Source organism: Callorhinus ursinus, unplaced genomic scaffold, assembly GCF_003265705.2.
Source record: "Callorhinus ursinus isolate GAN/ISIS: 27379988/994484 unplaced genomic scaffold, GSC_fseal_2.0 scaffold44, whole genome shotgun sequence".
Lineage (NCBI taxonomy): Eukaryota > Metazoa > Chordata > Mammalia > Carnivora > Otariidae > Callorhinus > Callorhinus ursinus.
The window spans coordinates 3340020-3357520 of record NW_027397106.1 but is presented as its reverse complement, the minus strand read 5'-3'; the positions used below and the strand labels follow the sequence as shown (position 1 = coordinate 3357520).

The following is a 17501-nucleotide window of genomic DNA, read 5'->3' as shown; positions in this document are numbered from 1 at the left end:
CGAGGCATAAAGGCTGTAGACTGAAGAACTGTGAAAATATGAAACGATGGAATCCCCTCCGTGCCCTCTGCCTCAAAACATACCTTCCTCTTTTCCTTGTTAGCTACCTACAACCCTCTTGGTTTTCCCTGAAGGACTAATGTACTGTGCATTTTGATTGCACCTAATTCTGCCTCTCATCAAACACCCCCACGTATCCATAAATATATTTGATGTGTGAATAGGTAAGCCGAAACCCCTCTTATTCCAGCTCTCTGTGCCACAGGGAGAGAACAGGCACTGTTGAATCATAGTGTATCTGCAGTAATGTTGCTGTCAGTGCTTGTACTTGGTATTGGGTGGCTCTGCCACGACACAGCCTGGCATGCTGAGGAATATCAGGATTTTCCATGACACCACAGTCCCCTAGGAAGTATCAGCTCTCCGTCCAACTGTGGTCTGTATTCCAGGCTCCTCTTGCTTTCTCTGGAGGTAGATTCACTGACGGCATTTTCTCTCACGAGATTCTGATTCATTCTGCATGAATCTTCTTGCTTTGATTCACGTTGATTTAGGTGAGCTGTCCCACTATAGATCCAGAATATTCTCAAGGCCTCAGATTGCTGTTCTTCAGAGTTCAGACCCCCAGGCTAACCCAACAATAACCAGAGTTCCTGAAATAAGGAGATTCAAAACTATCCTGGTGTCCTTGCGACAAGTTATTTTTTGAGTCATTTGAGCCCAATACCACTTCTACTCTGAGAGAAAGGGAATGAGAGAGAGTGTGTGTTCATTCATTCGGCAGGGGCATCTGTGATAAAGGGAGAATCCCCAGAAGGGAACTCCCCTAGATTATTTACATTCCCACATGTGAGCAAGGTGTTAGACTGTACATAGACTAATCTTAAGAATGTATCACGTAAAAAGAATATTGAGTTAACTGTTTTCAGCTGCCTAAACATTTATTCCTGTTTTCCTTTAATTCTCATCGAGGTCATCATCTGAGAAAATATCTTTAAACTTTGTGGTTTATACTTTGAGATCACAGGCAAATAACTGCAGAGCATAAGAATTCCAAGCTAAGGGGGCGCCTGGGTGGCTCAGTCGTTATGCGTCTGCCTTTGGCTCAGGTCATGATCTCACTCAGGGTCCTGGGATCAAGCCCCGCATCGGGCTCCCTGCTCAGCAGGAAGCCTGCTTCTCCCTCTCCCACTCCCCCTGCTTGGGTTCCCTCTCTCACTGTGTCTCTCTGTCAAATAAATAAATAGAATCTTTAAAAAAAAAAAAAAAAAAGAATTCCAAGCTAAGAAACACTAGCTTAAGAACCTTGGCTAATTTTATTCTTTACTTGGAGACAAGGACAGGATTTCTCTGGATATCTGTGGACATGAGAAAGACAAATGAACCACCTCCAACAGGCATATTTTATGATGGCAAAGACATCAGAATGGGAGAACTATTAATGCAGTCCAACAGTTATTCAGTTGACTACTGCAGCAGCCCAGCACAGGGTCTAGTAAAAGTAAATGCGCCCAAAATGTTTGTTAGACTGACCCTTGCCGTGCTTGGAACGGTGGGGCTTCTGTGCTGCAGGCTTCATTTTGGAGGCCTTGGTGCTTCTATTCCTCTACTGAGTTGGGTAGAAACCACTGGAGCGGTAGCTTGGTCTTTTTCTTCTCCCTTTTCTTCCTCTTCTCCCCGTGCTCTTCTTTTTCTTCCTGTTCTACCCTACTCATTCTCTACCCTCCACCCTCCAGCACATACATAATAAAAAATAGATATACGGATAGCTCAGGGGAGAGAGAGACAGTCATACTTGTGTTCCTGAGTGGGAAGCCATTCCAGTTCTTTCTCCCTTTTTGAAGTCCCAATGTTCACATAGCCTTTCACTGCTCAGACATTCCCCTATTGCCTCCCCTAGTATTCGACTCCCTTTGTTAAAGCTGATGAGACAGAACTGCTGTAAGCAAAGAACAATGAATGGCTGGAGCTGAATAATGTCAGAGGGAATTAAAGGACATTAAGAAAGATCCATTCCTATTTAACTGCTGGTCCCTCTGTATTCAATGATTGCTACAACATGAAAAGCCAGCATTGAATGAATAATTGTTCCTGCTTCTCAGACTTCAGTTAGGAAACTCTGACGTTGTTTTAATCTTTGGATTACCAAACCAAAGAAGCAGGCTTCTACCTACCTGATTATCTTAGAGAGCACAGTGGAGAATTCCAGAAGCGTGTAAATAAGGAGAAAATCTTGCCTGCTGTGTGTCCCCCAATCCCATTGCAGACATGCTCACCCGGATCCAGGAAACTCAGCAGAATTTAGTCAGCAGAGCCATCAGCTTGGGGATATTTCAGAGGACTGGGGGTAGGGTGTAAGCAGACTACTATAGTCTCACTTCTCTGAGCAGTGAAGCTGTGGGAGAAGGGGAGGGAGTTGGTGAAGTAAGAATGAAGAAGTGATGGTGGTACTTGGCATTATTGGTTCTCAGGTAAAACAGGTTCAAAAACTGCCTCGTAAAGACAACTGGCCATAGCCATTGGCTGCCATGATTTGTTGATTCACTCTTGTGTTCGACTGACCAGCCCCAGGTGTCAGTCAGCATCATTACTTACCTGCTATCTGTCTTTCGTGGTGTGGCTGCAGGCTCTGTGAGGGTGGGGACTCTTATTCATCAGCGTATTCCCAGGGCCTCACACACTGTAGGTGTTTCAAAGTTGTTGAATTGAATTGAGAGAAGTCCTGCCCTCAGAACCCTCACGGTCTACTAACACCACCATCTTGGAATTGTGAGGCCCTCTCTGAAAACAACTCCCAGCACCCCTGAGGTTGAGTCTACAGTAATCTCTTGAGAATGTCCAGGAGCAAAGTAAGGGGAACCCCACAAACCTTTGGATATTTCTTTGGATATGTTAACCCATTCCCCCAGACCAAATTCTTAGCCGCTTCAGGCATGTGGGACCAGTAACAGTTTGTCAAGTTGTGAGTCACTTTATAAACCTCTGTTTTCACCTAACTGATCTTTTCTAGCTCCTAAAGCTCTACATTGTCTTACCGTTTGTGGAACAGAAAAGATTATCCTGAGATCTTACCTGAGAAAATGTGGATAAGATCCCTAGTATCCCTGTAGGAATCTTCTTGATGCCCCCATAGGGTGGGGAAACCCTTCTTCAGTGTCTGGCAGAGACTTGGAGCCCAGAGCACTGTACAACACTGCAATTGTGTCTACTGTCAGAGACGTGAACAGTTGCTGCTTTAACCTCCACGTGCCAGTGAACAGACATTTGGAGAAGGGAGGAGATTAAAAAAAGGAACGGAACCAAATTTCCAAATATGTACTGTAAGAATTTATGGAAATAAGAGAACCTTTTCATTTTCTTTTTTTGGTTAGAAAACTAAATTTACCTTGGGAAGGGAGGGAGTTCTATGAGGAAGAAGCCAAAGCAAATTTTCTTCACAGACTTCCTTTCCCACGCAGACTCCCACGTGGTGCTTACTGTGGCCCTTAAATCTGAAAAACCAAGGCAACCATTTTCTTAGCAACCAGGGAGCCAATCAAAAACCCAACCAAAGCACCCCATCTAAAATAAAGCCATCACCATGGGCACCATCCAGCTGGTTGGAAAAAGGGAAAGTAGACTAATTTAAGGCAGCCATCTTGTTCTTGGTGAAACATTGGGAAACTTTTTCTCATTCCCTGAATGATTTGATTTTGTCAGCAGAATTGGGTTGGGGTGTGGAATAGATATCCAACCCTATGGAACGAAGACCTTGCTTCTAAGGGTTATCATGCTGACAGGTTTTCAAAGCTACATCTCTTAAAGAACATCCTGGGAGATCAGGGTCCTTGGACTTTTCTAATCCAAGCTATTATAAGTCATACTGTATTTGAGGAGGGCTTTGTTACCTACGGCCTAATGCCTGGATTGTTGTGGCTGCCAGCTGAATGGCTCTCTTCCTTTAGTGTCTAATGGTCCTTTTTCATCTTTGTTTCATGAACGACCTTAGAGATCACCATGGTCCATGATATTCAGTCTATGTCCAGGATTCTAGGGACGTGCCTCAGGGAAGGAGGAAGTCTGTCAGACTGGGCTCCTCTTCCTGCATCAACTAGAGCAGTTTTTTATATTGGGGATCACATAAGATCTTGTTGGAAACTAACCAGTCTGGTTTTTTTTTAAAGCAAGAGAGCCAGACTGAAAGACAGAAGATAAGAAAAAGGAAAGAAGAGAGAAAATAAGGAAGGGAAGAGGGGAGGGAGGACGAAAATGGAGAAGGGAAAGGGGGAGGGAATGAGAAAGAGGAGGAAAGAGAGGGACTCCTGTGCCCACCTCAGTGGTGAATGGTGAACTCACGACTTGTACTTCTTTGGGACCGGAAGGAACAGCCTGCACCGGGTTGCCGGCCACCCGCGCTGCCTCTGCCACACAGAGAACGGGAGGAGTGAACGCTTCTGTAGCACTTACTGTAGGCCAAGGCGCTCCGAGGCGCTTTCTATCGTAGCCCATTTCATTCTTCCAGCAGATTGAAGTACTGTACTCAGGTTCCCCCACTGAGCAGTGGCTGAGCACCCAGGTGCATCTGGCTTCAGGGTCTGTGCTTTTGACTGCTTCTCTGGTAATGATCTAGTGATATGACATATAATATAAAACCCGCCATCTATCGAGGACTCGCCATGTGCCGGGCCCTGTGCTGGCTGCTTTGTGTGCACCCACTCGCTTACTCCTTAGTCAGTGGATGAGGATTATAGGACTCGTTTAGTCCTATAGCCTGTAAAGGAAGTGTCATTTCAGATGAGGCAACAGAAGCATAGAGGAATCAGTAACTTGCCTGAGATCACACAGTCGTGAGTGTTGAAGCCAGTTGGACCAGGGAGTCAGACTCCAGAGGCCAAGCTCCTAACCATGATGCTGTGCTCCCAAAACGGACAGATCAAACCCTAGTTTATAACCAGATAGTTGTTAACAGGGAAGTGACCTGGGACTGCCCCTGCCTCCTCTTTCCTTTCATGAGAAAGAAAATGGGGTGGGGGGCAGCAACTACACACTCAGGACAGACAGCACTCAAACCACTGTTCTTCTTGTGGTGAATAGCAGTGATAATGACCCAGCAGAGGATTAGTAGCAGCCCCCTTTGTTTTCTCCCTGTGTTTGTTCTTTACTCACTGCAGAGCTGGAAGAGTCTCAGAGAAAGTGCCCGCCATGCTGGTATAAATTTGCCAATACTTTCCTCATCTGGGAGTGTCACCCCTACTGGATAAAACTGAAAGAGATTGTGAACTTGATCGTTATGGACCCTTTTGTGGACTTGGCCATCACCATCTGCATTGTCCTCAATACCCTGTTTATGGCCATGGAGCACCATCCCATGACACCACAATTTGAACACGTCTTGGCTGTAGGAAATCTGGTAAGATGGAATACTGTCTTCTGATTTTATGATCTGAACATGTTTTGCCTGTAGGACATCTTTTTCTGATACTGGAAGCTGGAGTTTAGTTGAAAAGAAAGTAATAGTTAATTGGAAGACAAATGCTTCCACATATGGCGTAGCCCCAGTCACTTCTGCTCACTGTTGTGATCCCTTGGCTGTTTCCTCTTTCTGCAGAACTTTGAAGACGTCATTTAGGAGCTATTGGCAGAAAACCAGCCATGGTGACAGAATGGGAGGCATGGTGCGGTGGGTTGGTTTCAGCAACCTGAGCCAAGGACTTCTGGATTTTTTTTTCTCATTCTGTTTCTCACATTGATTCCTGCATTACTCCAGCACATCACTTCCCCTTTCACCTTCAGTAACAACCACCACAAAATAGGGGAGCTCTTTTAGTGCATTAAACATAACTATAAATTTGCCTGCACTGTCATATCTTAATTACCCATATGGGGCCTATCTGTGGGAAACTTTTAATTCTAGGCTGGTATCCCCCTCACATCCAACTTCTGGGCTCTCATCCAGTTTCTACCATTAGTTGATCTGTGCCAAATTTATTTTAATGTTAGCTTAAGTCATATATTTAATTTATCATATTGTTTAGAAGATAAGAATGAGGTTGTTTTTTTTTTAATAGTTTCTCAAGTCAAATAGTTGTGTTTTGGGGATTATCTGTTTTATTTCTTTAATCCAAAAATCAGGAGTTGATTGAATTTTGATAGATAGGAAAGATTTAGTTGGAAAGAATCTTCTAGGTCATCTGGACTTCATTATTCCTTAGGAGTTTCACGATGAGCAAGTCAAATCTAGTTGTGTGTTACCTTTTGAGTATGATCTCTGCCTGATGTTCTCCTTTCTCTCTCTCTCTCTCTCTCTCTCTCTCTTTCTCTCTTTCCCTCCCCACATGCGCACACACGCACACACACACATGCCTCACACACAAAGAGTTTTTACATTAAGTCATAATAGACTATTAGAGTGTTATACTATCATTTTGAATTCTGATTATGAAAACACACATGGCAAAGGAGGAGATTCTTTATCTGCTTAGTCCTTGCAGCCTATCATGTTCCCTGGTACATGTCCAAGATAACTCTGTGGTCTTTCCACTCTCCATGCCTGAGTTAGTGACACACTTCAGGCACGCACTGCTTCGACGTAAACCCTCATGTGCCCCCTGATGAAATATGGTTAGTGTTGAAACAGGACACTCTCATAGGCTGTCCAGGAAATCTGCTGACTCTGAAGGGTACCTGACAGTGGGCTGTGTGACTAGCTGACCAGAAGCTTGGCCATCAAGCAACATTTTGAACCAATCAACAAAATGCTACAGATATGAGCTTTATTTTATTAGCCAAGAGTTAAGTAATGAAAAATATGACTTGATAATTTTGTTGTTGATGATGGTGCTGGTGGTATTTTCCCTGTGATGGTTTGTTTTTCTCAAAGTCTTTTACTTGCTTCTTACAGAACGAGTCTTTGATTTTGAAGGGATTTCGAGAGGCCTTTTCACCTACCATCAGCAGAATTGCCCTCAGACCAGGCCAGGAGATAACATTATTTTTCCCTTTGTTAAAAAACTGTAGACTTAGGGTTACACCTAAATTAGAGCTGTGAGCATTCAGAAGACTTTGCTCAGAATCACTGAGAAGAAAGAGAAGAGAAGGGAAGGTCAGCAACTAATATTCAGGGATTTCTTGAAGGAAGCTAACCAAAACTGAGTTTTAAAATGAGAAAGCACTCTGGGGGCAAGAATTTTCAAGGGATTGTAAAGAATTGTAAGCATGCAATTAGTAGTGGGGATGGAAAATAGTGAATGGTTCAGGACACCGTGGCCTGGCCAGTAGATTCGAGGTGAGCGTGAAGGGAAAGAAATGAAGAATGGCACCTAGATTTGGACGTTTAGCAGGTAAGAGGGAAATAGGATGACTGCGAGAGGAGTAGGTGTGGAGTTTAAAATCGAGAGTTCTGTTTGGACATACTAACTTACAATATGCCGTTCATTTCTAACCACAAATGTTTGCGTCTGTAAAACAAGGATAACGCCATGTCATCGGCAGTTGGGAGGATAAAATGAGAACCTGTAGAGAAGTTTTTGGAATAGTGAAAAGCACTCTACAAATCATGGGAACTGTATTAGTGTAATTCAGTAGCTTGGATTTTGTTTTAAATCTAATGGGCTTTGTTAAATGATTCATTACTTAGGCAGCATCCCATCTAACAAGCAGAGAGGAGCTCCCAAAGGTTGAGACATCTAGAAAGTCTTTGACTAAACCTGAGAAAAAGAAGATGGAAAAGAGTGAGATCAACCAGCTTGTGAAATAGGGGACGATCTTGTCTCACGGTTGGAACTCTGAGGACTTCCCATAGCCGGGGCGGTGAATTGAACTGTGTCTGTCCATAGATACACAGAGGGAGGTTTCTGATGGTAGAAGAGAACAGTTTGCTGTAAAGTGAGCGTCCCTCCTGCCTCCTCCACCCTCCCCACAAGGAACAACATTAATCCGAGGAAGAACCTTACAGATAATTCTACCCATCCCCCACGTTCCATAGAGGAAATGGAAGCCCAGGGAGACTATGTGACTTCTACAACTTTTGTGTTATTCAGGAGATAAATGTAAGGATTCTTTTCTTGCCTTTTTTGCAACTATTTGAACACAACAGTGAGTCTATAAGGTGTTTTGTTTTGTTTTGTTTGTTTTTTAAGCAATCTCAATCTTGGAGAAAGATTTCAGGTACAGTCTAAGACATTTTTTTGGAGAGTAAGTTGCTGACACAGCCTCTCAGCCTCTCACGTGTGTGTTTTATAAACAGTACACTCTCATACAAAACCATGATACAGCCATCAGACTCGGGAAATTCCTGTGCACCTCACAGCCACTTCATTCTCAGGCCCCTTCAGGTTCTGCCAGAAATCCCAGTCATGTCCTCTGTAACAAAAGGACGCCGTTCCAGTGTCCTGTTGCATTCGGTTGTCCCTGTCTCTTAAGTCTTCTTCAGCTTGGCGGACTTCCTCAGTCCTTCATCGGCTCTCTTGACCTTGGCACTTGAGAAGGCTACAGGCCAGTTATTTTGTAGAATTCCCTCAAGTTCAGTTTGTCTGATGCTTCCTCACGATTAGACTCAGCTTACACATTTGGCAGGAATATCACACAAGCGAGGCTGTCTTCTCTTTGAACCTTCCAGGTGGCACAGTTTCCATTTTGTCCCATATTGGTGATGGTCACTTGGTCGGTTGATGAAGGAGGGGTCTTCCAGTCTTCTCTCCTTAGAATTACTCTTTTCATTTATAATTCCGTTATAATCAGTAAATCTTTGTGAAGATGTTTTGAAAATACCTAAATTTACTTTTCTTCATTAAAATTATGATTTATTCATTTATTTATATCAACGTGGACTCATGGCTTTCAGTTTTACCTGGTGGGTTATAATCCATTATTATCATTTACCTAAATGTTTAAACCGTTCCTGATTTGGCCACTGAGAGTTCCTTCAAGCTGGTTTATGTGTCCTGTTAACATATCCTCATTACTTCCTTTTTTCTGGTATCACAGAGTATTCCAGGCTAATTTTGTATTTTTCCCATCTCAGGCCTGGACCAGCCATTTCTCAAGGAGCCCTGGTTGTTGTAGTGGAAAATGATATTTAGAAGTCAAGATCTATTGGAGGCAATGTGCATGACTGGGCCCTCTCAGTAGGGGACTGGCTGTTTATTCTAGTCCAGCATTACCGGATCATTCTGGTGTCTCCCTTTCTATAGTTGTAACTCCTCTGACAAAAAGAAACCTGGTTGCCACTCTCTGTAGTGTATTTATTTGATCAAAAAACCACTGTTACCTCTTGCAAGATGATTGCCCTCCTTGCCCTGGTCAGGCTCTGGCTTCCTATGCTAGACACCCAGCATCTACACCAATGTCCTCCCTGTAGGTTTACCTCTCCCCACACTTCTCAGGCCCTGACACCCCAGTTGCAATTTCTTTGAGAACTGCTACCTTAGGACATAAATTCCTAGGTGAATATTTGAGGACACTCACAAGAGCCACATTTATGTACAGTTGTTGGTTGATACTCTGCTTATAATTCTCCTTTTGTCTCCTCCTCAAGAAGCATGCCACAGTGCAAATTAGAATGGCATCATAGGGATAGCCTTAAATCTACTCTTTCCCACTTGTAAAAAAGTAATTCTTTCGTACCAGCAAACCCCAAATGATGGCAATCACTGTATGTTGAAATAACATGGTTGCTGACCTCTGTCACGGGCGTTTCTGCCCGGCGTCTGGGTGCCATTCATCCCACTGAAAAGCAACAGTACTCTGTCATCGTTGATTTTCTCTTAGGAACCAGAGTTCCCACAGTGTAAATATCCCATGGTCAGTTAGCCAGTGCTTATTACTGAGCATTTCCTCTGTGTTCACCAGAACCAACAGGACAGCAAATCCAGTCTCTACTTACAAGTGTGTGCAGTAAGCAGGCTGACATTTCTATGTAGAGAAACCTTCCATAGGTTTACGCTGAGCGTAAAATGTCTGTCAGGAATTGATTAGCTGCCCTCACTTACAGTGATGTTCCATCTGTAGATGCTTAGCATGCACGGTGAACTTTGATTTTGCTTAACTGGATCTCTCTAGGGAGTATTTTCTTTCAGTTCTAGAATACTGCATCTTCAGTTTAGAAAAATGGGGAGCCATGGGAAAGTACACAGACACAAAACCTTACCGCCCACATATCCATTTTGATTTCCATCACCCTGTTCTGTTTTGTCATTGCTATACATTCACTGAGTCTGTTTCCAAACACTGTCTGTAATCTTAAGTATTTTTCACTATTTCCAGTTTTGTCCTCAGACCATATCTTCAGAATTTTTCTAAAACTGCTTCCTTTATAAACTTGGTAACCAGGTAGTTGCAAGCTGTAATTTATTATGAGTTTATAACCTATTACATATAAAGTCCCCTAAATTCATAATATTCAGTAAGAGTCTGTTGTTACATGGTTAGCTTAGAATGAGGGTTTGGTCTTGTCAAAACTGGCATTTGTGGGATTTTGCTTTCTTACTGCATGTTATGTTACCAAGTCCTGTGGGATATAGAAGGCATTGGGAGACACAGGGTGCTCTGAAAGGTACAAAAGTAGGAGTCAGGTAACACCGGGAAGAAGTCATCCTCATATCGAATAAGCTCCAAGCCTAAAACAGTTATTACATCATTGATTCTCATATTGAAACAATCAAAAGGAAGCACCAAAGTCTCCAACAATAAGAAAAATTTTTGAGGGGGCACCTGAGTGGCTCAGTTGATTAAGCGGCCAGCTCTTGATTTCAGCTCAGGTCATGATCTCAGGGTCCTAGGATCGAGCCCCATGTTGCAACAGGCTCCGTGCCCAGTGTGTTTGAGATTCTTTCTCTCTCCCTCCCTTTGCCCCTCCCCCTGCTCATGCTCTCTCTCTCTCTCTCTCTCTCTCTAAACTAAATAAATATTTAATAAAAAGAAAAGAAAGTTCTTTGAGGATATACTCAGTAGAATTTTATACAAACAATATAAATGGGAATTCAGAAGCCGATGTAGCAACATGGATTGAATTATGGTAAGTGAAAAATAAGACCCAAGATATTATGTACTCTATGATTTTACAACTCTGTCAAAACATATATGCATTTGAAAAAAACCAGAAAGGGAATACGTAAAAATGATGGTTGTATGCAAGAGGATGAGACTATACTTTTTCCCCATAATTTGCACACTATTAGCAGTGTTCTGTTTCTTTTACAATTTAAAATAAGAAACTCTGCAGCCTATGTCAACCTTTGATAAGACACATAATATCAAATCAGGAATAATTGTATATTTTTAAAATAGAATTATAATTCAATGAGTGGTGTTTTTTTGTTTGTTTGTTTTAGGCAAATATCCCAAACATAAACATTCAAAATGACTGCTGACCCTTTAGAAGGGGTCTCCTGTGTGGTCTTCCTGTTGCTTAAAATAGCTTTTTAAATGCGGTCTTGAACAGTGTGAATTAGGTGGTTCTGAAAATGAAGATGAACGTTGGGACTAAGTACTTGATTCAAGAGGAAAACAAGGCTCTCCTGCATCATGTGGAGTAGTCATGCGACATCTAAGTGCTGATGTCCTCAGATGCACAATTTAATAAGGCTAGCTCTTGCAGCTTCTTGGACATGTTGTATTCAAAGATAATGACAAAGGCATTCTCTTTCTGTTATTTCTTTTTCTTACCCCCTGCCTTCCCCTCTTTAGGTTTTCACTGGAATTTTCACAGCGGAAATGTTCCTGAAGCTCATAGCCATGGATCCCTACTATTATTTCCAAGAAGGTTGGAACATTTTTGACGGATTTATTGTCTCCCTCAGTTTAATGGAACTGGGTCTAGCAGACGTGGAGGGGCTTTCGGTGCTGCGATCTTTCCGATTGGTATTCCATATTTCTCCAATTTCTTTTTACATTTCCTGTCTTGCAGCTACTAAAAAATTTTTGCCTAAGTTAATTTAATGATTAAAAAAATCCTTAGCTATATTCTACTCACAATTCCTGTTGGCAATTTATTGGCTTAGGTACTAAAATCTTGAAAATTTTTCTGCTACGTGCCTAATATAGAAGTTAGTTTTTAATATCAATCAACAAACAGAGGTCAATTTTAGGAAGTTCCTCAGAAAATAATGGTTAATCTAAAAGATGAAAAAGGATCCTAAGGGCTATTCTGAGGTCTAATGAATTTGCTAGTAAATTTGTTTCTTTATTTGAACATCTCCCTGAAATGGAATTTCTCCTTGTTCAAAGATGTCTCTCATTTCTTCCATCATGGTGATACCTTCCAGAAAACAGGAATAAAATAGTATTCTTTAAAATTATATTGAAATTAATTGTTGAACATTGGCTTTTTTCCCATAACATTAGCTGAGAAGGATTTTGTAATGTATTTGAAGAAGTGAATGTTAAAATTACTAAAATGACTTTGAAAGAATGGTTAATGATACCCTCGAAATAGCTTCCCATAAACACAGGCATAAATGATGTCCTGATTAAGTCCCTTGAGAAGCTGAGTTACTTGGGGGATATCCCACTCAGAGCATCAGAACTGGCTTAGGTTTTCTCTCCCTACTGGGAAAAATACCTTAGCACTTATAACTGAAAGGATTTTAGGTTTTTTCATTAGGATATTCAGCATATTGAAGAAAGAGAATTGGAACAGCATGGAATTATTTATAAAAGAGAGGTCTTGCTCAGTCTAAGTCACAAATAACATCTGCCAAGTTTCTGGAACCTCTGCTTACTAGTCTTGGGTTAGGATCCAGCCCACAGTAGACTTTTTGGAAATTGTTCTCATTATCTGGAAGATGAGATGAAGGACTAAGAGGTGGAATTAGCACGAGTACTCCTTATAATTTAAAAAGCCAGTCAGAAAGGGAAAAAATATGAATGATCCAGATATTCGTACAGAGAAACACCTGGTACATCTTGAACTCTCAGATAAGACTCAAGCTTTTAATAGGGAAGAAATGTTCCGCTCTGTGCTGTTGCCTTCTACGAGAACTCCTATTAATCCTGTGTTAGTTATCAACTTGTGACGTCTGAAGATGATCTCATCATTATCATTTCATTCATGGGCTTTATGCATTATGATTCTCAGACTACTAACTAAGACCTTGTAAGTCATTCATTACAGAATATAGAAATATCATGACTGCAGGTAACAGAAGTTCTGTCCTCTGAATTAGTATCATTACAGGCCCTTTTCATAAGATGTCTGATATATGTCGAACTGCACCGACTAGGGCATTGTGCTTTTCCTCTAAGTTATTCCAAGCATATCTCAAAGTTTCGTATCAGCTATTGATTGTTTATTGGCAAGCAAAAAGAGATATATTTAGATTTTTTTTTAAGATTTTATTTATTTATTTGACAGAGAGAGAGACAGCGAGAGAGGGAACACAGGCAGGGGGAGTGGGAGAGGGAGAAGACTTCCCGCAGAGCAGGGAGCCCGATGTGGGGCTCGATCCCAGGACCCTGGGATCAGGACCTGAGCCGAAGGCAGACGCTTAATGACTGAGCCACCCAGGCACCCCAACATATTTAGAATTTTTAAATGCAGGTTTTTTTAAAGAGTTATGGTTTATTTTTCACTGCCCTTACCATCCTGATCTTTGGCTTTACTACAACTCACATTTTCCTTGATACGTTCCTTGAGAAGTCAAGGCAAAATCAATAACAAAAGGATATATTCATGTATGGGTTCTTAAAAAGTGGATTGAGGGGTGCCAGCGTGGCTTAGTTGGTTAAGCGTCCCAACTATTGATCTCAGTTCAGGTCTTGATCTCAGGGTCATGAGTTCAAATCCCCTATTGGGCTTCGCGCTGGGCATGGAGCCTACTTAAACAAAAATAAAAGTTAAAAAATAAAACATAAAAAGTGGTTTGACTCAGGGACTAATACAGGGGGCTAGAGGCAATGTTCTTGGTTCCTAGTTTAAGTCTTTCACTTACTGTGAAACTGATCCATTTTCCCTGTCTATGCCTCACATTCTCCCATTTTAGTCTAAGACAGAAAGTCCTGGGAACTTTCCAAAGGTGCTCAATAAATTTAAGCTGATCTCACTAATTTTACATATTTTTATTTTAGCCATGTGGAAGAAAATGGATTGAGTATCATTTGATTTTTGTTTTGTTTTTTTTTCCCTTAGCTCCGAGTCTTCAAATTGGCCAAATCCTGGCCCACCCTGAACATGCTGATCAAGATTATTGGAAATTCAGTGGGTGCCCTGGGCAACCTGACCCTGGTGCTGGCCATTATTGTCTTTATCTTTGCCGTGGTAGGAATGCAACTCTTTGGAAAGAGCTACAAAGAGTGTGTCTGCAAGATCAACCAGGACTGTGAACTCCCTCGCTGGCACATGAATGACTTTTTCCATTCCTTCCTCATTGTCTTTCGAGTGCTGTGCGGGGAGTGGATCGAGACCATGTGGGACTGCATGGAAGTGGCAGGCCAGGCCATGTGCCTCATTGTCTTCATGATGGTCATGGTTATTGGCAACTTGGTGGTTAGTACTAACTTGTACAACTTTTCCTTCTTTGCCCAGAACATCTTACCCTTGACCCAGATTCCCAATGGGCTTGGGCCAACTAGCTTCCATGTCTGTGCTGGGTTTTAGTCTTTCTTGGCTCAAGAACCCTACGGTACAAATGAGGGAGAGGAGACTGCTCTTTGCAGAGGCCTGCTGAGTCATAAGCCCCACAGCCTGTCAGCCCTTTTTCATAGTTATGGAAACCAAACTCAGCAAAGTTAAGTGACCTTCCTGAAGTCAGTCAACTGGTAAATGTCAGGGCATGTATTAGATCCTGGACTACAAAATCTATGCTCTTTCTACTACAGAAGTCTCCTTCATTTAATTAGAATTTCTCAACCTTGACACTGTTGGCACTTTGGGTTAGATAATTTTTTGTTGTAGGATTATAATATGTGTTGTAGGATGTTTAGCAGCATTCCTGACCTCTACCTTTTACTGGGCAGTAATGCCCCCCCAACCCTAATAGGTGACAACCAAAAATGTCTCCAGATGTTGCCAGCTGTCCCCTATGAGGCAAAATTGCCCTCCATTTAGAACCACTGATCTAAATCGACGGAGGGTTTTATCTAACTTGTATAAATGGCTAATCACTTTTTTGCTTTACTCTGATCTGTCAGCCTGCTGTCTTCTGCCTCTGTATATAGAATATTCACCAACAGAGATTTTGACGCCATGTTTCTCAAAGTGTGGTCAGAGGACTAGCAGCAATGAGGTCACTTTAGAGTATGTTAGAAATGCAGAATCTTGGGCCTCACCCCAGAACTACTGAGTCAGAATCTGCATTTTTAACAGGACCCCCAGGTGATTGACATGCACACTAAAGTTTAAGAAGTACTTGTCTTTCAGGTCAGGCCCAATCCAACTTGCAAGTCTGGAGCAAGGGGGGCTGGAAGAAAGCAAACCCAGATAACCCCCTGTCAGCTCATCCAGAGCAGTTTTCCTCCTTTTTGTGCCATAGAGAAGCATGCCAGGAGAGAGTTCCAGCTCACCAGCCTCTGAACCAGCCGTGCCACCCTAATTCTTTCCTATGATCTGTAAAAATAGACACCGTGACTGTTTCTGTAACCCCTCCCTTTCTCCATGCCCGACCATCCTTCCCTCAGTCCTATTCCCGCTGGCCTTCCCACTTCCTCAGTGAATGCAGCTGTGCCTCCTGGTACATAGTGGGATCCACATTTCCCAGCCCCGACCTCGCCCCCCTTTCTCCATTCTCCTCCCTTGTCTCCACATCCACTCCCCATGACTCTGCAGACGCCTGAGCACATGACTTTATTTCTGCTTCTGATGACACCTTTCCCGGTTCCCCTTTGCTCTGTCCTTCTGCCCACCTAGTCTCTAGGAATCTGTGACTATAAATCTCTTCTGACTCTCTTCTCTCCCTTCCCAGTAAATTGTCTGATGCCTTTCATACATCTTCATAGTATTTCTAAGATTTTCCCCATCCTTTCCATTCCTGTAACCCATCCAGTATTTTTAAAAGTGTGGTCTGAAGATCACAGCCATCCAAGTTTCACTCATTAAAAAAGGCTGTCCCAGGCCCTATGCCAGATCTACTGAATCAAATCTTAAAGGTGAGGCCAAGGAAATAGTATTTTTTCATGCAACTCCCCCCACCAGGAGATTTTCAGGCATGCTATATGGTTTGAGACTACAGTAGCCTAATCCAGACCCTTATTAACTCATGCAAGTAACAGCTCTAACTGTACGTAGCTGGTAGGAATGAGTTTCTCAAATCTCCATCATCTGTTATTCCTTTACTCAAAGACCAATAGTGAATCCAATTAAATAAAATTCAAATCCCTCAGCCTGGCCTTCAAAGCCCCCTCCAACTCACCCCCATTTTACCAACCATATTCCTTTGTAATTCTACAAATGGCCCGAATAATTTGCATACATAGAGTTCATTTATTGTTTCCATCCCTCCCACTCTACCCATACTAATATCTCCACCCAAAATGTATCGCTTGCTCTTCTTCAGAAGTGTGACAAAGTAAGGGCCAGGTGTAAATCAAGAAGTGAACACCTCGGGTGCCTGGGTGGCTCAGTTGGTTAAGCGACTGCCTTCGGCTCAGGTCATGATCCTGGAGTCCCGGGATCGAGTCCCATATCGGGCTCCCTGCTCGGCAGGGAGTCTGCTTCTCCCTCTGACCCTCTTCCCTCTCGTGCTCTCTATCTCTCATTCTCTCTCTCTCAAATAAATAAATAAATAAAAATCTTAAAAAAAAAAAAGTGAACACCTCTCCCAATTTGTAAAGTAAGTCTTAATACAAGTAAGTTAATCTTAATGTCCAATGTGGTAAAATAGGCTATTAAAACATAAATAAATAAAGCTTGCATCTGATGGCTGGACACTTAGATATACAACAGAACACAACAGTCACCATCACTGTCTTGTTAAGCTGTTTTATTTTATAAATGTTAGGAAAACAAAGGAAATTAATTCTTCAGATGACATGAGCTGTATTTCAATTCTCCTTTCTTGATTTGTTGTAGGAACTCATGGCTCTCCAAGCCTAGTTGTTTTTCTCATGTGGGTTCTCCAAGATGTCCACTGCCCGTGAATACATGGCATCTGTCCCTTCTTCAGTCCTCCCAATAAGCCGTGTCCATCTTTTTCTTCGGTTTGAGGGGGAATTGTTTTCCAAGATGGATACAGCTTTTATTTTTTCTGATTATAAGAAAAGTAATATATTTGGGGGTACATATATATGTATGTCAAACTCTAAGAGAACCAAGAAAAGAGGTGCTAACCTTGTATTACAACCAAAACCGAACAAACTGCCCCCTTGGTGGAAAAGAGTATGGAGATTCCTCAAAAAGTTAAAAATAGAACTACCATATGATCCAGTAATTCCATTACTGGGTATCTTCCCAAAGAAAACAGAAACACTAATTAGGAAAGATATATGCACCCCTATGTTTATTGCAATAGAAGCTCTTGTGCCTGTCACATAAGTCTGTGGGCTTCCAGTTTTAATCCTAGTTTAGTGGCAGACTTGACTTAATACCGTCT

The 17501-nt window shown here is 42.1% G+C and overlaps 1 protein-coding gene across 5 annotated transcripts in view; it reads left to right on the top strand.

Moving 5' to 3' along the window:
* The window catches only part of SCN8A (sodium voltage-gated channel alpha subunit 8), a 176587-nt gene that overhangs the window by 125334 nt on the left and 33752 nt on the right, over nt 1–17501 (top strand). For all 5 annotated transcript variants that reach the window (XM_073881974.1, XM_073881976.1, XM_073881973.1 and 2 more), the window contains exons 14-16: nt 5151–5389; nt 11665–11838; nt 14105–14461. In XM_073881974.1, coding sequence (XP_073738075.1) covers nt 5151–5389; nt 11665–11838; nt 14105–14461 — 770 coding nt within the window. The remainder of the gene's footprint in view (nt 1–5150; nt 5390–11664; nt 11839–14104; nt 14462–17501) is intronic.